The 21,638-nt window shown below is 42.6% G+C and overlaps 2 protein-coding genes across 5 annotated transcripts; one reads left to right on the forward strand and one right to left on the reverse strand.

Moving 5' to 3' along the window:
• Nucleotides 1-3,661: 3,661 nt before the first annotated feature.
• ss18 (SS18 subunit of BAF chromatin remodeling complex) lies at nt 3,662-15,116 on the reverse strand. Of its 4 annotated transcripts, XM_079529816.1 has the most exons (11): nt 14,573-15,108; nt 13,843-13,919; nt 13,506-13,590; nt 12,106-12,262; nt 11,386-11,616; nt 11,035-11,205; nt 10,586-10,663; nt 9,021-9,143; nt 7,105-7,232; nt 6,238-6,302; nt 3,662-5,314 (listed from the first exon to the last, which is right to left on the reverse strand). In XM_079529816.1, exons 1-10 carry the CDS (start codon nt 14,639-14,641, stop codon nt 6,285-6,287), a joined length of 1,137 nt encoding a protein of 378 aa, XP_079385942.1. In that variant the 5' UTR covers nt 14,642-15,108; the 3' UTR covers nt 3,662-5,314; nt 6,238-6,284. The 4 variants fall into 4 exon arrangements, with proteins under 4 accessions (XP_079385942.1, XP_079385941.1, XP_079385943.1 ...); XM_079529815.1 differs by lacking the exon at nt 6,238-6,302 and having other exon boundaries at nt 14,573-15,116; XM_079529817.1 differs by lacking the exons at nt 6,238-6,302; nt 14,573-15,108 and adding an exon at nt 14,377-14,529.
• A 711-nt stretch (nt 15,117-15,827) lies between these two features.
• On the forward strand, nt 15,828-20,880 carry psma8 (proteasome 20S subunit alpha 8). The gene is made up of 7 exons (XM_079529819.1): nt 15,828-16,078; nt 16,959-17,085; nt 17,403-17,527; nt 18,014-18,136; nt 18,763-18,882; nt 20,122-20,184; nt 20,395-20,880. The coding sequence occupies exons 1-7, from the start codon at nt 15,977-15,979 to the stop codon at nt 20,488-20,490; spliced, it is 756 nt and encodes a 251-aa protein (XP_079385945.1). The 5' UTR covers nt 15,828-15,976; the 3' UTR covers nt 20,491-20,880.
• The last annotated feature ends 758 nt before the right edge of the window (nt 20,881-21,638 follow it).

A 21,638-nucleotide genomic window follows, 5' to 3' on the forward strand; every position in this document is an offset into this window, starting at 1 on the left:
AGCTACAGCCGTGTGGAATTTGAAAGAAATATGATGTACGTATACTGGGGTTTGTGTGATAAAAGTCAATGCACAATATGGGTTGGTTTCCAAAGGAGTCTTTGATTCTGCTGGGGCCCGCTATGGAGACAGCAGCGGTCTGTCTCCCTCATTGTCCTGCCAGTCAGGAGCTCAGGTTCGCTGTGGGTCAGCCCCCTCTCTCCCCACATCAGGGGGAAGGAACCACACTGATCTGAGATGGAGTACCCCCGACCAAAGCTGACCACATCGACCCACGCCACCATCCTGGGTCTCTAATGGAAGTCCCGGGTGTCCATACGCCTCCCCCGCTCTGGCATGGGCGTCAAGTAGAGCTTTACTCATCATCAGAAGCAGCAGGCCCTGGCGCCCCCGCCCTCCCTCATCTCACCAGGACGGGCTTTTTGGGAACATTGCAGACAGATGTGTCCAGATGAACACGTTCTAATTTGTGAGCCCAGGTTAATGCTCGGCCAGAGGCCCTGGAGGATCGATAGCTTTATTTCCCTAAAACGCCAGCATGATGAGAGCAGGCTCACTAGGTGATTTTAATACGACCAGTGTCCCAGTGAGGACTGGGCCATATTGATTGTGCCCATGTGGACCTACGTGCGCCTTCTGGGGAAGGATCTATTTGTGTCACCCTGGGCTGGGATGGGAGGCTGCACTGGAGGAGTAGAGAGCCCAGCCAATGGAGGATGCCAAAAACATCAAAACAGCCATGTTTACAGATTACCCAAAGGGAAAGCAAATTACAGCAATTATGCAGGCTGTGGGAATACTGATATCAGCATACCTGCTATTTCTCCCAGAGACTACTTTTATGGGGATGGCACACAAAACAAAACAGCACACTCAGTTTGATTTGATGGCTAGACCCTCAACAAATGATGGGATTTAAGCACAGCCCATCAAATGCATGCATGCTAAACACCTTTGTAGGAGATACCTTAATTGTGTTCCTCTCGTCCGGAAATATTTTCAAATGTTAAACTAGATATAATATTTTTTTTTATATATAAATCTGTGTGCCAAGCATGTTTTCAACAAGATTAACAATGCACAAATAATGCTATATACACTATGCACGCTCTAACACACTTTTCTCAGACAATGGCAATTAATCACTCACTGTTAACAGCCCAAATTGCTTTAAAGAAAGTGAGGCACGTTTACCGTTACAGCATTTGTGTCATACATCAGCTCTGAGAGAGAGAGCAGTCTTATCCAAATCACAGGCCTTTGTTTGCAGCTGTTGTGACATATTCATGACTGAGGCCATAATAGTCAGATTCCTGTTATTTCCCCCAGGGAGAGCAGAGAGGATGGTGTCACATCCAATTACTGCTGCACACTGTAGAGGTAAATCAAAACTCATGCTACGAACTCTGGAATCTAAGGTGTACACATATGGGTGCACATATGTACACACACACATGCGGGCACGAACACACGCATGCAGGCAGGCATGCACACATGCACGCACTCGCATCACGTTAGCCCAGCAAGATTAGCACAGAAGGGAACAGCTACATCAACATTGATAGCAATATTGGAAAAGACATTCTGTTGGTTACTTGGAGGTCATGTATGGATTAGATAGGGAGATTGGGTTGGCTGTAGGCCATTGGTTGTTGTTTCCTCAGAACATAAATTGACATAACACAGGATCCAGGCACCATAATGGCAGACATTGCTCGCTCAAGAATTTTTATGATTATGGATCTGTTTGGAGACATGGAAAAGATTGGAAATTGCAGATGAAGGATGCACTCCTGATTGTAGGGAGAATAATCAATAGCTGAGTCCTCAGGTCAGAGAGTTCCAGACCAGTATATTCTCTGCATCGAGATACCTTTTCATCCGTGGAGTGAAATGGATGCTTTGTCTTTGCTTTCACGGTAAAGGCTTTAGGACGGCTGGTGGTTTGGACGGTGGTTGGAGGGTATCTCAGCAGAGCATAGCCCCGTTTCACCCTGGAGCAGTGCAAAGCTCCTGCCCAATAAAGCAGGCTGCATCCCCAGGGCCCCTCCCTCAAGCCTCCAGTCAGCGCTTGTTTTTGCACCATTTATTTAGTGTGACACATCTCCAATTAAACTGTGGAGGCTGCTGCATTTCCCCCATAACTACCTCTTATACCTCCCCATAGACTTTCTGTCACACCGAGGGGGTGTGTGTGTGTGTGCGCACACGCACGAGTGAGGGAGTTCGAGGGGGGGGGGTTAGACAGAGAGAGTGGAAGAGAGAGTTTGAAAGCAAGAGAGATCACATCTTGCCTGCCAGCTATGATCACAATGTCATTTCCCCCTCAGTGGTTAGAACCCCCTCACTGAAAGGTGCCCTGAATTATAATTATCAAAATATTGAACAAGATAATCATCCTCTGAAATGGTACTGACACCTTAATGGTTGTCTTGCTGTCACAACTAAAGTGGTGCAGTTATAGTGATTGCATTTTCTTTCATAAAAACAATGTTAAAAAAGAATGCTGTTAAAGAATTAACATAGGCTACACAAAAAGGGTCAAAGAAAACTCCTTTTGCATATTATCAGTGTTCCAGCTCTAGGCTACATTAGATAGGAGACTAAATATACATTTACAGTAGCCTACGATCACCCAAATAAATGTGAATAGTTTGACTTTGAATAGTAATAATTCATCTTCAACTCATTTTATTCTAATTTTGGTTGACAAGTGTCCATAGACTTTCTTGTATGTTTCTTGAGTGCTTAAAATATATAGCCTATTTGATGATGAGACGTACTATTGCTGCCCCCTCCCACTCCCCCAACGGCCCCAGACACAGTCACAGGAGGAGTGACTTTGTCCGACCCCAATACCGTCTGCGAGAGCGCAGCTGAGGGCGGCAGCTGCCAGGGAGGACTGGTGGGGGAGCGCCCAAAACGCCAGCTCTGCCAAGCGGAGGGGCCGGGGGGGAGCCCCAGTGGCAGCTGGGAAGGGTGGGGCGGCCAGCTGTGGAGCAGCAGGATGGTGGGGTGACTGGGAGATGCCACTAGACCTGAGCGGTGTACATAGGTACAAAAAAAGATACACATATATTGAGTGAGTGCTCTTACAAACACATAGAAGACGAGGAAACTTAACCACGACAGTGCCATCTCTCGCACTCTGTCCGACACTGAAACAAACAGGCAGCTACTGTACCTCAATCACCTGCCCGCATCCACAAACACAGCCAATCATCATCAGAGTCGCAGCAAACCAAGCCGTGGCCCTCTTAACACCATCGCCACACTCCCATCACGTGCTTCGGCCACACATCTGGCGCACCATCTGTATCACTCCCCCCAATGTGACAGGTAGTCCCTCTCCCTCTCTGGGGGGAGCAGAGGGGGAGAGAGGCACGTGGAAGGTAATTTTGGGTGTAAATGTGCCCTGGACCTCTCTGGATGCATCTGGACAGAGCAGACATGCTGCTGAGTCGGGTAAGGCCATTACCAGTTGGAAGTGGGCTACCTGATAGCACTTAAAGCCAAACAAGTATATCATGCTGTCAGATTGGACAGCAGCAGGAATAGTGTGCACATAGTTATTCACATGGCTTGCATATCCAAGTAATAACAAAATGGGGAAAAATAAAGAAAGCATTTTATGTAGCACTACAAATTTAATGAGTCAAAATATATTAAAATTCTTGCATTTTATTATATTGTACAGTTTTACATTGCAATGACAACTGTGACCACCGTTGTAGGGTGCAGGATGAAAATATTAAATCAGAGGATGGCAAAGACAGTTCATCCTCAATGCCATTATACATAATGGGATCAATATAGTGTGCAATATAGACAGATAGCCAGTGATATAAAACGGCACACTCAGTCTTTACTGTGAAGTTATGGAATCCATGTCAGAACATTTATTTTCACATCCCTATGTTACATTATTTGAAAGTAACAATGTTTATTATTCACATACACTACTATTTGAATGACATCAACTTAGAAGTTTATTATTCAAAAGGAAGTTTTCCAGCATTGTCACTCAAGACTAACAAAACAGTATTTGAGAAATATTTTTCTACACGTTCGATCTCTCCCATACCCGTTTGCAGTCAATGGACAATCCCCTGTTGGGGCTGCTAAAGGTAAAAAATAAGCGCCTCTAGGAAACGGAAGCAGGGCCTTGTGATTTGTAGTGGTGTCTATTAAATATGTCACCTGTTTCAGGCACATATTGGTCTAATAAACCCAATTATTATGACAGAAAAACTGTAGACGTTTCTAGTGGCACAGACTGTCGATATTCACAAAATAAGACATTACACCTGTGCTAACATATGCCAATTCATATATTTTAACTGAATAAATGCTTCAATTCCAGATGTAGTATTTCTATTTGTCCTTCAGGGCTTTTCGTTGCAACTCAATTAAAGTTTCATTATTACCCAAAGCAGTCACGTGGTGTACAAGTCACAGAAGTAGCAGTTAGAGCTGAGAAATCATACAATTCATTTCAACAAATCATTTCAACATAGTACAAAGAAGGGGACAAAAAAACAATGTGCTGGCTGAAAAGTAAAATAAAATAAAAAAAACAAACAAAATAAAGAAAAATACAAAATTCATTGACACATACACATACAGGAAATTAACAACACAGTATTTAGTACTAGTCTCCAAAGTCTTACAAAGTTAGCTCCATCTAAAAAGCATAAAATATATATATTTTTTACATCACATAATTTGACCATTATGACGTGTACCATGGCCAAAGCAGGAAGTTAGTCTGTGTCTGCATGGTGCAACGTCTCATCTCATCTTTCCCTACTGCTGGCATTATTGCTTCTTACATTATGGACAGGGAATATTGACAATCAATGCACCACGCTGGACTGACATCTGCACGTTTATGTCATATGTGATAACCAAAAGGTTTAGTGTGTTTGCCCAATTCACAATCTGCAATGCTAAAACATAAGGCAGCTCCGTTTTCTCACTTTTTTTTTAAGGCATTGCTACTTTTTGAGACATACTGGACCAGAGGGTGGATCATGGAATTTGACACATTGGAGTCAATATTCACTAGAATGAATTTATACAGGTAAGGATAATAGCCCAAACATGAGGGGAACAGAGAGAAAGTGTCTTTTGTGATTGGATTTGAATGTTTGTGTATATGTCCGAGAGAATCTCATGAGTATCTCAGAGAGCTGCAGCCATTATTAAAGTCTACTTAACAGTTGACCAGAGGTCAAAGCTCAGACAGAGGTCAGAGCAGGGCTGTGTGCGTTGCTGTGACCATCTCTCATTGCTGGTAATTTCCATATTGACCCTGTGAAGAGAAAAGACGGCATAAATGTGCTTGTCTTATCGATCTTTCGTCTTTACAAAACACACACTGGCAGTGGAAAATCTAATATCCATAAATCTTAATAGGATGCAAACAAGCTACAACTTGACTGCACTTGCTGGGTTTGACCAGCAGGTGGCAGCATGGCATCACAACTTGTGAGAACTGAAATGCAGCTTGACACCTTAGATTTCTGCAGCATGGCTGATGATGACACTACTCCATATTGACTAACGCCAGGGCTCCACCGCACGCGTTGCGTCTCTGTCGCGTGCGTCAAAAAACGCACCGGTTCAATTTTAATGCACGCGTTAATGTCACGCAACGCGGGCAGTGGAGCCACCCTTCATTGATTAAAAAGGGAACATTCCCTGACGGTGACGGAGACGCGACGCTGACGCGCCCGGTGGAGCCCCGGTGTAACAGAGTGGTAAGTTGGCTATTATGGCTAAAGTGCAACAACAGTAGTCAATGCATTTCTAAACAGGGGTCGAAGTATGCTTGACGAAGAGCTGTAAAAATGCATAGGAAACATGATTGTAAACTTGGATGCAATTCTTATTTAACATCAATAATCAATACAAAAACTTGTATCAAAAGCACATAGGCATACTCATTAAAACCATTTTTGTGGATAACTGCATGGAAAAAAAGGACACAGAACCAAAGAATATGAACTTTTTTTTTGCTGTTTAAAGTACAGACTATGCATGCTGTTGTGTTTTTGGGACCTCATGACTTAGATTCGACCCCTGGTTACAAAACAAAAAGGGGAAAAAAAGGAAGAAAAAGATGGAAAAAAGATTAAGACAAAAGAGACAGAAGAAGAAACATAACAAATGCAAATCAAGGCTAGGTGGTCAAACGTCTAGATTAGACGTTGAGGTCTTCACAGCAACCATTACCTTTGCTTCTTACAGAGCTAGTCAGAGGGGTTCAAATCCCCGGGTCTTTATTTCCTCATGTGTCCCTGAATATTCAAAGATAAAGATATCAAAGTGTAGCTGTGACCCCCACAGAAAGACCACAGGAAATACAGGGCAACAAGTAGATCTCCCTGTCAACACTAGAGCAGTGCATTACGTTCAACGAGAGAATCTGCTTAAAAGCCCTCATATTCCTCTGCCCTGGAGTGGCATGCCTTATTAGTCAGGACATATTACTATAGCCCTCCTAAGACAGCTAAGTAAAAACTTGGAACTAAAATGTAAAATATATAGCCGAGTTTAACTCAAACTGTCTTCAAAGTACACCTCCCCGCCCCCTCCAACACAATGACAGCATGCACAAAATACCCCCTCACACATCTTATATGTAAAACATCACTGACACTTTCTTCTTGAAGCCTGGTTTCAGTGTGAGCTACACAAATTAGAAACAGTAAAGCCTAATTCATACTTCATTGTACGACCACATTGCTTGCGGAACAATAACGGATTTCCAGCGAGCAACATGGTTGTATGATGGAAGTATAAGAAATTGATTGCTCTAAAGGTGGCCTTACACTAGCCGATTTTTTTCAATCTGAAATCTGATAGCACCACAAACTACAGGATAATCGGAGCGGGGCAGAGCAAATATCAAACATTCTTGATGTTGATCGGGCCGATCCCGATCGCGCTTTGAGCGGTCGGGTACCCCCCCGAGCGTCAAAAATGCCCGATTATCGGCTAGTGTACGGCCACCTTAAGGCTTGCAATAAACATAAAAAGAGACACACTAAGACTATACAGACAGTGTTAATGTCCATCTAGTGTTGGTGCGATACTCACCTGGTCGTAACCATAGGGGCGCTGCTGCTGACCCTGTGGGGGTCCTGGTTGAGGAGGGCGATAGGCATACTGCTGTCCCTGCCCCTGGGGATAGTTGGGATACTGCCCGGGGGCACTTTGGGAGGGGCCTGGAACAACAGGTCAGGTTAGGGTGCATTCAAACTTGAAGATATATATTTAAAATGTTTCCAAACGCTTCACTTTGGTCGCCCAAGCTCAGCGTTGTTAAAAAAAAAAAGTCCCTGATTGGCTGTAGACACCGTAATTTAACTTTGGCAGTGTAACCAAATGGACCCGCTCATTCACACAAGACAGCTCGGTTCACATAATCCCTGCTACTATATCATTTATGAGCAGCAAAATAGGTCTTTGCAAAGGGTTTGTATATTGTTGCCCGTTCACGCAACTTCTCGTCTTTGCATTGACTTTGTATGTAATCGCTTCGCTCTAACTATCCAGGTTTGAACTCAGCTTAAGAGTTGTGCAATCTTGACACCAGAATTAACCTCATAGGGGATCTTCAACTTCTGGAGTCCGGTGGTATGCAAATAAGTCTTTAGCCATATCCTGCTCTTGATCTTGTTAACTGTGAGTGCTCCAGGGAAGCACTGTTATGCACATCGCACAGCCATGTTAGAGTGGCGCTGGTGGACAAGCCAGTCCATAACCCTAGGTTGTTCAGGATGGCTCTGCCATCGCTTGGATTCTGTAATGAGTGAAAATGATCATGTCGGGGCCAGAGCCACAGCTTCTCTAGAGCAAGGAGACATCAAGGAGATTCTGAGGCTCTTCATTAGAGGGGTGCAGATCTCATTAAAAATCACTTCATCAGTCCTTGTATACACTGTAACCATGCCGGAGCTCTGACGGGACTGAGCGAAAGCTTAACTGGGTTGGAGTCAAACAAGGCCCACGCACCATCGTTAAGGACTTGCATTGCCCGATGATCGCTGGCGAGCATAACCTTGTGAGGGCCCGCGAGAAAAAAGACAGAGAGAAAAAAAAGAAGTGCCAGATGGATCCCCACCTCACAGCCTCTGCCTCTCCGATAGCTCATTACTGACATGAGATAAAGGCCTCTGGCTCAGAGAGACGAGGAGGGGTGGAAAGTTACAGGGAAAGATGGTACGAGGGAGTGAGAGACAGAAAGACAGCAAAGAAGTGCAGGAGCTTCTAGACTGGTACACATAGCCAAGGGTCTATACCTGTCAGCTAGCCCTCCTCTTGCTCTCTGATGCCTCAAACACAGCATCATGAGGAATTCTAATGCGGTGCTGCCAACTAGTACCACTGCTGATTTGTTTAACAGTCAGAGTTCACTTTCCATTCAACATATTCACGCGGCGACCATTTTGCTATTAAGTTAATGAAATGCCACCCCGATGGGGGTGTCATTTCTACCAACCCGCAAATGTGACATGAGATCAAAATGGCCACTGTGTGAATATAGTCAATAGACGATGAGCTGCCTCACGCTACAGAAACAGGAGATAGGTATGGGCAGGAGCCTATCTCCTGTTTATGTAGGGTGAGGCAGCTTGATGTACAAGTACACCCCTTGGACATCCCCTGGATATGACGCTAGTATGTCGCAGGGACTTACCCCCAATCCAACCCTTGATGCAGAGTACCAAGCAGGGAGGCACTGCGTCCCACTTTTAGAGTCTTTGGTATGAACCGGCCGGGGATCGAGCCCCGACCTCCCAGTCTCAGGGCGGACACCCTAACCACAAAGCCACTGAGCTTTGTTAATTACGGTGGTACATTAATTCCCTGGTCAACACCAGGGAATTGGTGTATTGACATGCATTTGTTGGCAAAAGAAAACAAAATCAAATATTGTAAAGACCATCCAACAAAATATCCTTAACATGCTAAAGTAACCAAAGACACGACTACTACTACCATCCACTCACCATAGCCTTGTTGCTGTGGAGGATAGCCCTGCTGGCCGGGGTACTGCTGCTGTGGTGGGTAGCCCTGCTGCTGTGGAGGCCCTTGTTGGTATGCCTCCTGCTGCTGGCCATACTGGGCATTACCTGCAATGGGAACAAGTTTAGGACGTAACTTTGTGATGACTACAAGAGGCATAGCAGACTGGCAACAAGCAGACAATAACTCAAGATTTAAAAAGGAACCATTCAGCTCATTTATGGTACATGATGAAACAGATATCAGCTTATGTGATATTGGGCGAGCCTCTTATAACAATAACCTTACCGTATATCTATAGCTGTAAAAAAAACAACAACAGAATGACATGTAATAAAAAAAAAGACAGAAGTGACAGAAGTGAAGAAAATCAGGGGAAAATGAGATAAGAAATTTGACTAGTACAAACCCAGCAAGATTTACCGTCGGAAGGTGTAAAAAGTAATGGAGCTCATTGAGCACATTATATTTCCATTCAATTCTCTCTTTTGGAAAACTATACCAAAAATGTCTCAGAAAATAAATAAAATTAAAAGGCATCAAATCCATGTCTTCTATGGCTTCACTAACTTCCCCCAATATGTGCCGTACATTTATGTGAAGGCACAAGATACCTTCATTGTAGTAATGTTGTCTGAGGAAGACTTATCAAAGCCTTGATCAGGATACAATGGTTGTTGCAAACTGTAATCATAATGACCTACATCAGCTCAACAAAGAGACAGGGAGATAAGTTAATGCCCTCAATTCAATGGGACATTTGGTATTATAAATTCAAAGAAGAAAAATATATATATATATATTTCAAAGTTAATTCCACTATTATTGAGTAAATGGCTTTAACATATCCTGTGCAAAAAGCTTTTGGACAACAGCCTCTGGGGCAATCATGTTTTACACATTCTCATGTTCTTAGCCACTGCTGATCTACGTCCTTACTATTTAAACAAACCCACTTTGTCTTGGGGAAGGAACTAGTCTGTGAAAGGTATAGAGAGAGATGATGCAGTCATTAGACAAAAACACAAGAGAAAAGTAAATGTTAATGGACACAGAGAGAGAGTTGTTTATTGTGATTCCGGTAATCAGCCTCTGTATTGATTCGACGGTAAAGCCTGAACTGAACTCCCCAGCTGAAGTTCAGCTAGCCTAAGCTACGACACATGATTTTTGTTTCTTCAGAAAATGCCAAGGATTTACCTTAGGTGATGTTGATTTGATTTAAGCATAGACCTATGCTAAAGATAAGGCAGTCTAATTTGAGCTAATAGTAGACTTGAATTCCTTATGTTCTCAGATGCAGCAAGATGTTTTCTTGATGAAAGGCAGCATCTTTTTAAGAGCCTCGGGATGACCTCACTGTAAGGTACTGTAGTGCTTTCCCTTGAGCAACTTTTATTCCCCGGGTGGGGGAGATGGGTGATGTATTAAACTGAAGACAATTGGTCCCAATGGCCTTTCCTACTCCATGTCTCAACACAGCTCCTGAATGTTATAATTTTTGGGGAGGGGGGTTGGTTTTCTAGGAGTGGTGGGAGAATTCTCCTACCTTCTGAGGCTCCCTGTCCTGCGTGACTGTATTGGTCTCCATAGTAGTCTTCCTGCCCTGGGTACTGCTGAGGGGGTCCTACATACACATACACACACAACATACACACAAGTAGATTCAAGGTGTTGCTGCTGGGAGGGCTGCTTCTTTGCCAGGGAAGGGGAGTGAGGATGGATGGAGGCCCTATACCACTACTTCTCAGGAGAAATCTTCATTGTGCTCACCCAACTATTCTGTTGATTTTGATTCATATTTTAAGGATGTGTGGGGCTGCAAATTGAAAATTTGAAGTCACCAAGGTGTTTGTGAGCAATAAATGTGAAAATAGTTTTGAAAAGAGAGGGAGGGAGAGAGAGAGAGAGAGAAAGAAATGCAGAAGGGTGGGTTAGAGGAAAAGCTTAAGCACTGTGCTTCTTGACACCTTGCCCACTCTGCTCCGAGGGGCATACCTTGCTGAGGGGGTCTGTAGGGTGGCATAGGCCTCTGCCCCATGACATGGTTCCCTTGGTTCACCTGGCCCATCATGCCCATGGGGGTCTGTTGCCCTTGGTAGTGCTGCCCGCCACCACCAGGGGGCATGTTATACTGCTGGGATGGAGGCTGCTGGTGCATCAAAGGGCCTGCCGGTGTAGCAATATATAAATGACACTTGGTATCATTAATATAAACAAGAGAACATTTTAAGTTTTCAATACAAACTAAAAGGATGTACCTATAAGCAAAAATATAGGCGACTACTGGGGAAAGATGGAGATCGCTGTATTTTATTTAAAGAAAAATAAATGGATGGTTGTTTTTACCTTGGTTGGGTTGCATGTTCATATTGGGCCGTGGACCGTAATTTCCCATGGGCTGACCCTGGGTCATGTTCATTTGGCTCTGGGCTGGCATGCCCTGGGGGGAAGGGGCTGCATGGTTGTAGCCACCCATAGTGCCATGGCTGCTGGGGGGCATATTCATGGAGCCACTGGGTATGTTTGGGGGCTGGTTGGGGCCTGGGCCAGGTCCTTGCATGGGCATGTGATTAGGACCTGGAAAGCAAGGGCACAGATTACTCATTCTTTCCACCCGTCCTGAAAATTGAATATTAATGCAGCATACATAATTTAAAAATATATATTTTATATAGCTATATCATATAGCTTTATATGTTTACTATAGAATTAGTAGTATAGAATGTATTTACAGTAATTAGAACAGTATTTAGAAATGGAAAATGTTGCTCGCCTTCAAATGCTCACGCCACTTAACATAGTGAAACACTTAAATCAGCAAGTATATAAATAAAACAAAGCCACAAAAGTAAAAACAAAGACAAACAGAAGAAATTAACCCCAGACACAGACGAAGAGAAGTCCCAAGACCACCAGAGCTGGCAAATGGGTGACATCATCCTTCAGCAGAGCGACCTCCCTCGCAGCTCTGTGGTGTTGCTAGGCAACCCAAGTGAGACAGGGACCAGGGGAGATGGGAAGGGGGGGAAAGAGAGAAAGATGAGAGAGAGAGGGGTGGTCATTTACCAGGCATCTGTCCGTTCATCTGGTTCTGCATGTGTGGAGCTGGGGGACCACCACTGACCATCCCCTCCGAGGGGATGTTGTGACCGTGAGGAGGCTGAGGAGGGGCTCCGCTCTGGTTCATTCCACCAGGACCCATTGGCATGTTCTGTGTGGGCGGCTGCACACATAACGGAACAGAACAGAGAGACACGCACATCTGAGCCACGCATGAGGACAAGACTTGTGATGAATCAATCAGGATTACATAAAAGTGGAATCATGCTGTAAAGCCTGAAAAACGTAGGTGTGATGTAGCTCAATAAGCTACGGGCAAGTAAAGATTCACAGTTTAATGGCTTGCTGACAAATAATTCCACAGTGAATTAAAATGGCACAGGTTGATAAAAATACAGCGAGAATGAGAACAGACACTGGATGTGAAATCCAGCTACTGTGATTGGTTAAGATGACCCCCACAACCTGTTGACTAAGGTTGTAGGAGAATTTGAACTTGATATTACAAACGTGTGACTGTGTCTACTGTATGGTGAAAGGGAATACAAATAAAATCACACTTGTGTGAAGTGAGGAGCGGTCTTATCATCATACATCCCCACATTCCGTGCTCAGCCAATCAAATCATCACATTCCGTGGTACACACAGACACACAAAGCTGAGCATAGGAGGGGCTAGCACCCCTCAAAATTAAAGTGTATTGAACATCATCAAAATACCAAACAACCTTGGATAAAACTGGCGTACTGATATATGGTTTTAACTTTTAGCTGTATGCATGTGCATACACAGTCAGGATAAAACTATCTTGCAGTCACACTATTTTACGACATTTTGTTAAGTTAGTATTGGTCTCATGTAACCAGGCGATTGGAGACCCCCCCCCCCCTTTCCTTTTCCCCCATGTTTGGTGACCATTCAGGACCTGAATGGAAACAAGACCGCAAGGACTTTTTTCGGTGATCCCTTTGGACGTGTGTTTGACCTTACTCTGTACTGGTTTACATTTCTGCCAATAAAGTATTCAATCAACCAATCAAACCAAGTTGTTAGGGCAGTCCTTCATATTGGAATGGTGATGATTGGTTTCCTAAAGCAGTAGGCATAGGATTGTTAGCGTCTGTTCTCGCCACTGTCACAAGACGTGTCAGTACACAGAGATCTCCAATAATTCTGGCTTTGTGTGGTTCAAGGTTTCTTTTTTTTTAGTTGACATATTTTGTTAGCGCTTGTGCTATGATTTGCCACTATAAATAAAATGTACTTGACCAAGTAATCTTTTTATTCCTGCATTTATTCACAGAAAGAAAACTTGACACTATCAGGGAGGGAGTGACATATTGAGCAGTATGTAGGGCTGAAGGTTATACAGAGTCCAAAACAAACTAGATCCAATAATACTCACTGCTGGGAGAAGTGATTGCATGTTCTGATTGGAGTCTGCTATCGTGGCCAAATACACTAAGTTTCTGTGGAGCATCTGTTGATACCTGTAGGGGAAAAGGTAATGTTATCATCAGAACAATCACTGGATAAATCTGAATGTTATTTATGACATCTGATCTAAGGTCTATATTATATAAGATGCACTATTTTACTATCCAGACAGGAGAGAGACCATTGTTTGTTTTCAGCATAGTGGCAGCAAACAAAAACAAGACATGGAAATGTGGACAAGTTCAACTGATATACTGTAAGCTTCAAGGACATGATGGTTCAACAGAAACTTTAGGGCCCCTTACTGTGAGCATTCTGCCGTTTTGCCTTTGCTTTGGAAGTCCATTATACACTGGATCAGCTGGTTATTCTCATCAAGCAACTGGAACAAGGGGAACAAAACAGAGTCAAGTCCTAGTCAGTGTTATCAATCTGAGAGTTAAATTGGCCATAGACATACAGTAAAGAAGGCATACATTGTGTGTGATAGTGACGGTGCTGCACCTCCCGCCCTGCTTTTTTAAAACCCGAGAGAACGTTTTACAACCACAGAGGACGTTTTAATAACAGAGCAGGGGACGTTTTTGTTTTTTTTAAAAAGGGGAGACATTTCTAAAGCAGAGCGGGTGTTTTAAAACGCGGGGGGAACGTTTTAAAACCAGGGGGACGTTTGTGTGTGAGTGAGTGAGGGGGGCATGGATAGGCTAACAAAAGACGCGTCTTGCTAGCAGTCTACAGCTAACAAAACCCCAGGCAGGCCCACATTCATTTCGCTACTACGGTGTGTTTCAATTTGCCCTGGTCGTTCCACTCATATAGTTGAACAACACGCGCCTCACCGCTTTCCTTCCCGCGAGGTTCATATTGAGCGCGCTTTGACCCCGCAACATTGTTACCAACGTATTGCCCCCGGTCCAATCATGCTGCTAACGGCAACGGTTCTCATTCAGCTGCAGCTATGTGTAGCTAACAGCAGCTGCTGCTTGCTTGCAGCCTCCATTCTGTGGTGATGCAGAGAGAGAAACATTAATTTACCTTCTGGATTCCAGCGGGGGTAATGTCGCCCTTTCCTCGCTGTCTGTGAGGTGCAAACGCCACCGACATGGTGTTCTAAAATGTAGCGACTACAACAAACTAAAGCATAAAGGTGTAGTAGCCACACGCTTCACACTAATGGGTAGAACTCTCGCTCAGTCACAGAGCAGCCAGGCGGCTTAGAATAGGATGCTATTTTGTAATGCGGCGATCCACGACAGGGGGAAGAGTGCAATTATTTAAATTTTTAGACACGGTGTTAGTTGAGCATTTGGGAAAGTGTTAAATACTAGTTTAATTTAAATACCCATATAAGATTTATTTTAGATAATAATTCATATCTAGAGAACAAATTAACTATTTTTGCGACGACAAAACTACAAACTCCCCCATTTTCGCGCAGTGGTACAATCTCAGTCCAAAAGGCCACGGGAAATGGACTGCTCTATTTAAAAAAAGGGGCAAGTACCGTAGAGAAATGAAAGATATTTAAGTGGCGCGGCTTATCGCTTTGTTTGAACGAATCATACAGTGTTTTCGTTCATATATTTATATTCTATTCTATTATTTAAAATATACAGCACTCATGGCCTTGAATAAAAATGACTGCGTCAGTGCGTCCTGGATACAAAGAATACGCAACCCAAAAGAATACATTTACATCATAGGCCACAGCTATGAATACAAAGTGAATTTGATATTTGATCAACTAAGAAGCACATACATTTACACAACATAAAAATCTATCCCATAGATAGATTTATATCAATGTCTGGATTTATTTTTGACAGCCCGTAGTTTTTTTGTGGTTCCTCCCTAGAACACATTCACCAAGGATAAAAAGTTGACGTCATAAACAATCGGAAGGTGTGCGTGTAAACTATTTAGTAATTAACTGAAAACAGTCGACAAAATAATATATATATATATATATATTCCAATGCATTAAAAAAAATGCTTTATTGGGGTTTTTCAATTTTAAAATGCCCACCCAGCCACCCCGCTATCCCTGGGGGAGAATAGTTTTGTAGAAAAATAAAAAATATTAAACAAGACTTACAAAAATGGATTAAGAAACTTGTAGGCGAAAAATTGTAATGAGAAAGAATGGAAAGCATGCCTAAAGTTAACTGTACCCATTCTGCAATCTGTTAATAACATTTTCAATCAATCAATCCGTTATAATTTATAAATATCAATGCAGCTGAAGTGTTGCGCTAGTCGACTCCTTATGACGTCACTGACTAATCCTTTGCATTATTATTGTAGAGTTCAGAGGTGACGCGCATGCGCTGATCACAGAGAGCAGCGCACGGCAGCAGAAGCTAGAGCGGGTTGTTAGTTAGCTGATTCATCTGCTGCTTTTCCTAAATTTCCTTCTCTTCTTGTAACTGCAGCACAATAATGGCAGCCAGATACGACAGAGCCATCACTGTGTTTTCTCCTGACGGCCATCTGTTCCAGGTAGAATACGCACAAGAAGCCGTGAAGAAAGGCTCCACGGCGGTAAGTCTAAAAAGGCAAACTACATAGAAGGCTAAACTGTTTAGCTAACGAGTCAGCTAACTAGCGGCTAGCTAGGCGAGCATTGTCGCTGTGTCACTCCTGAGAGTTTCTGATTCAGCAAACAGGGTTGAACTTGAAGCGCTAGTGTGCTACACAGCGAGTAGCGATTATATAATAGTGTGTTCTTGTTGATTTGCTTGCCCTCTTTGTGAGAGTAACCATTGGTGGTGAGATGGTAGTGTATTGTGTCTAATGCAGTTTGTGTGATACAGTAGATGAGGCGTGTGGATAATGGTCTGTAATGCAATTCTGGGAGATCACCCTGAGTCTAGGACTCTGATGCTGTAAATATTCAACACATCTATAATCTACCACTTCAACTAGTATTAATTACTTGAATGTATGTTTTCCTGCTTATTAGTGTGTGTGTGTGACTGTGTGTGTGTGTGTGTGTGTGTGTACTAAAACAAAACAACCTAACTCAAATTCCTCACAATGTGCACTGCTTTGTAAACTTACTTGACTAGTAAGCAGTGTCTGATTTTGAAGAGCTGGTTTAAGAATTTCATGGTATTTTCCACTTAATGGTTCTGCTACTCCCCCATGACAAAATACATCACACTCTAAAGCCCAAATCACACCAGGTTGCAAGGAGTTGCATGGTGACCCTTTTGTTGTGGTTTGGTCCATTTAATTCCATGCATTGAATCACTTGGGACGACGTGGGTCAACGTGCAACAGGACATATCACACCACTGGGACAACGCTAAAACTGTCTCGACCCTTTAGTGTGGTCAGGGCTTTAAGTTGTCAGCCCCAGGACTTGTAACCTTTACATGGTATTGGACATATAACTTAATAGGCTTCCTAATGTTTACAGGTGGGAATCCGAGGTAAAGACATTGTTGTCCTTGGCGTTGAGAAGAAATCGGTGGCAAAATTGCAGGAGGAGAGGACTGTACGCAAGATATGCGCCCTGGATGAGCATGTCTGCATGGCATTTGCAGGTACTACAGCCGACAAACTGATATTGCATATTAATTGTGCGTTCTCTAATCTTGTAGACACATGGAATTGTGTTTCTAAACTAAAGGTGGCCTTACACTAGCCGATTTTTTTTCAATCTGAAATCTGATAGCACCACACACTACAGGATAATCGGAGCGGGGCAGAGCAAATATCAAACATTCTTGAGCGGTCGGGCACCCCCCGAGCGTAGAAAATGCCTGATTATCGGCTAGTGTAAGGCCACCTTTAGTCGTCACATATTTCTTCTATATGCAATCTGATAAATAACCATTTCACAAATCCCGATCTTCGGCAGGTCTCACTGCGGATGCCCGCATCGTGATCAACAGAGCTCGTGTTGAATGCCAGAGCCACAGACTAACTGTTGAAGATCCGGTCACAGTGGAATACATAACACGCTACATTGCTACACTGAAACAGGTACTTATGATGCACCCAAATTCACCTTCTGTGTGATTTGGCTGGTTTATCAATCACTCAATCTTAATTTAAATTACACATTTTCACATAAAGGGGTAATTCACAGTGATTCACCTATAAAAAATGAAATGAGGGCCTGGGGTGGCCTAGTGGTCCGGGCACCTATGCTGCTAATCCAGTCAGCGTGTCGAGGGTTTGACTCCCGATCCCGACGACCTTTTCTGCGTGTCACGCCCCATCTCTCTCCCCCTATTCTGTCAGCTTACTGTACAACAAAAATTAATTAATTAAATGAGCACATACAAATAACGCAGGTAAAAGTATAATATAGAGGTGATAGCAGAAAGTAAAAGAGAATTGAATGAGGTTAAGTTGCAAAGTTACATTTGAACAGTCTCAAGATTGAAGGGAGTACTACCTACCTGCTTTTCCTTAATTTTAGGAATAACTGAAAATAATTATGACACGCCTGTTCTTGTTTTATAGCGCTACACTCAGAGCAATGGGCGCAGGCCATTTGGCATCTCTGCTTTAATTGTTGGGTTTGACTATGATGGGACTCCCAGGCTGTACCAGACGGACCCCTCAGGAACCTATCATGCCTGGAAGGTCAGTGATTTTGTACTCCATGATTTATGTACCCACTATTTATACAACTATTTCTATACTGAGCCTGATCTTTCCCAAACACGGTGAAATAACACAGATTGGCAATTCCGTACATACACTACTAGAAAAGCCCCAAATCTGTACATATTACACTATTACTGTTTTGACCGACGGAGGTGTGTCTTAGTTTCACCCCATTATCTCAGTTGGGGCAAATGCGCTCCCCACAACATTATTTACAATTCTGTGCCTATCGGGTTACAACTCCGACAGGGCTGAGTCGGCTCAATCGAACATTGCAATGTACGCCACGGCAACTCGCTCAATCGGTGGTGGCTCTTGTTGCTCAAGTTCACTTGAGACGGCGCCCCTCCGTCGCAGTCTATAAGGGAATTTTAGTGTAATACTTACTGTATGTACGCCTTTGTACAGATTTTGGGATTTTCTAGTTGTGTCTGTACGGAATTCAATCCGTGTTATTTCACCGTGTTTGGGTGAGATCGGGTTGCTATACTATAATCAATTAATTTGGTCCAATCAACATAAAAAGTTAATTATTGTGCAGAATATATTCAACAGAACTTTGCTATGGCTCACACACATGGTCTAAAGTAAACTGTTTTCAGGCTAATGCAATTGGCCGCAGCGCAAAGACTGTGAGAGAGTTCCTGGAGAAGAATTACACAGATGACGCCATTGCTGGAGACAACGAGACAATCAAGCTGGCCATCAAGGCTTTGCTTGAGGTGAGGTCTAATTTAGGACATAAACCTTTATGCAACAAATAAACACAACTCTTTGAAGGGACATGCAAGGGCACATTGTTTAAAATATTGTTATACTAGCATATCTATTTTATTAGTTTGACCAATATTGCCATGCAATGACTTTCTAATGGAGAGGAAAATAAACGGCAACATTTCCAGCAACTCAAACAAGTAAGAAAAATTTGAATATATAGAATTTGTAGACCTACGTAAGTTAACCAATAACTGGGACAAAACTACATCAAATGTATGGGTTAGATTTAGAATAAATTAGAAATACATGAGCAGTTAATAAAATGCATAGTGGCTATTTTTGATTGAGATGTAATAGTTGGCAAGTATTGATACCTATTGTCAAGTCTTGCTCCTTTGCAAACGAAACTGACTCATGTCTTTGTTAAGTCAATGAAGTGTCCACTAGAAGGAAATAAGGAACTTTGTTAAACGCCACCCTCCACTGGCAAGATATCAAATCACATTAGCAACACATACAAACTTAATGAATAAGCTATGGTTTTAGAGAGGACGTAGAATACACACATCGACAGGCTGGGTTAAAGAATAAATATCTAGGTAAGCTATGGTTTTAACCATGGTACAGGCCAAAAGCTCATCCCTGTACAAATCACATAATATTCCATTAATAATTTTATCTTTTTTGTATTTTATAACTGGTGACTGTAATAACTTAACCCATTTGGGACTATGGCTGATTCTAAAAACGCCTTCTAAATCCTTTTCTGAAAACATACTGTACTGTACAAGCTCTCCTCCCTGGCGCGCATGTGTGTTACACTTGGTGGTCAACAAACGCTATTTCCATGCTTGGACGGATACGTACACATAGGGACACACATTGCTGTCTATAGGAGTGGCTGGCACCACTCAAAAATATGTTGCTATATACTGTACATACATAACTACCCCAAAAGGGGTTTCCATCTTGAAAAGTAGTTACAAAAGGGGGTTCCCAAATCCCATCTTTAATGTTAAGTACGTGTTTCGGCGTTTGCCTTTGCAGTTTGCACCAAAGAACCAGAAGGGGAGGCTTGGCAGAAATTCTCAATCTTCAAGCATACTAGCATTTACCAAACTATCTCATAAATGTAATTGTAAGATATATTATTTCTATGTGCAGGCTGTGGGGGAAAGCCCTCTTAGATACATAAGTGCTGGTTTGTTGCTTTTTGTTAAATCAACTTTTGTTTTTTTTCATAGGTGGTGCAGTCAGGAGGGAAAAATATTGAACTTGCCATTATCAGACGAAACAAGCCACTGAAGGTACAGTAATATCACTGTTTTCTGTATCCCATTTGTTTATAATACAGTCATCTACTGCAGGCTGTGTTTGATGCCTCAGGTGTGCAAATCAGAAATATCAAGAAGTGATCTACCATTATCACCTGGCTGGTTCTGAAACAACTATTTTCTGGTGATAACTGCCTTGCATGCGTTATTATGCACAGGCTAATCTTTATTTTCTTTTTTCAGATATTGGAGTCTAAAGAAATTGAGACCCTTGTGGCTGAAATTGAGAAAGAAAAGGAAGAGGAGGCGGAAAAGAAGAAACAGAAGAAGTCCAGTTAAATCAGTAAAGGTTAACACTTTTTTCTTTGTTGCACTTGGAAGACGTTATTTTGGTTGCAAACGTTTTTGAATGTTTGAGGGTTTACAGTCACCACTTTCATTTGTGACTTTAGATCTATTGGTTTACCGTACCTCCCAACCTTTGGATGCATTTTGGATGAGTGATCGATCATCGGTAGCAAACTTATTCCATCATTTCCACCTGATGTTGGGTGTTGAGAACAGCATACATTTGATAACTGTATGTCCAGAGATGACATGCTACTGTATTTAGTTTAAGTTGCCGCATCCTTTCTTATCTCCCTTTACATCAACATACAAAATAAACTGGTTATTGTAACATTCTGAATAATGGCTGAATTAAAGTCTACTTGTTTGTAACAATCTCTATTTCATTTATAATGTCATGTTTGATGCTTTGATAGTGTATGTTGAATATAATTACTGATTATTTTTTTGGCAGTGATTGGCTTTAATGTCATACTTGGATGTGAATCTTACCCTGTAAGACCATGTCATTAGTGGTCACACCGACCAGTTCCTTCAAATTGGAAACGGGAGAGAAAGATTTAAAAACAGCAAAAGCAGAGTGGCTTTTATTTAATGGCTTCCTTTATTGATTATACTACCATGTGAACCAGTGAGATGTAGAGATAACTAGTTTTACACTCCACCGGAGGCAGTGTGGAGTGTCCATAAAGTGCAATGTTTTCATTTATCAGCATTCTGTGGCATACGCCTGAAAATGCAGAAGAAAAAGTACTATAGTGCTTTATGAAGTGCTCACCTTTTCCCTCAGTCATTTAAAACGAATTAGTGATGAGCGAAGGAAGTGTCTAATGGTGGTCCAATGAGACGCCTTTTTCTTTTTGCCTCTCCCTTCTTTTATTTCACCCTAAATTCGCTTATCAAGCATCCACGGCTCTGAATTCTCAAAGACACAATTATGGCCGGCGGTGTGGTAGGGCTGCTTAATGGGATCCTGGCCTCAGACCCCAGTGGGAAACTTCAGTGACTTTAATCTGAAGCCCTTTGAAAAGTTGTGCAGAGCTGAAGAGCCCCAGGGGGTCCCCCTGACTCTCACCAAAGACATAATGGTGAATGGTAAAGTCCTTCATTTAGAGTTATCTCCCCAAGCTAGGATTTCC

This window comes from Electrona antarctica (genome assembly GCF_951216825.1).
Source record: "Electrona antarctica genome assembly, chromosome: 19".
NCBI classification, from domain to species: Eukaryota; Metazoa; Chordata; class Actinopteri; order Myctophiformes; family Myctophidae; genus Electrona; species Electrona antarctica.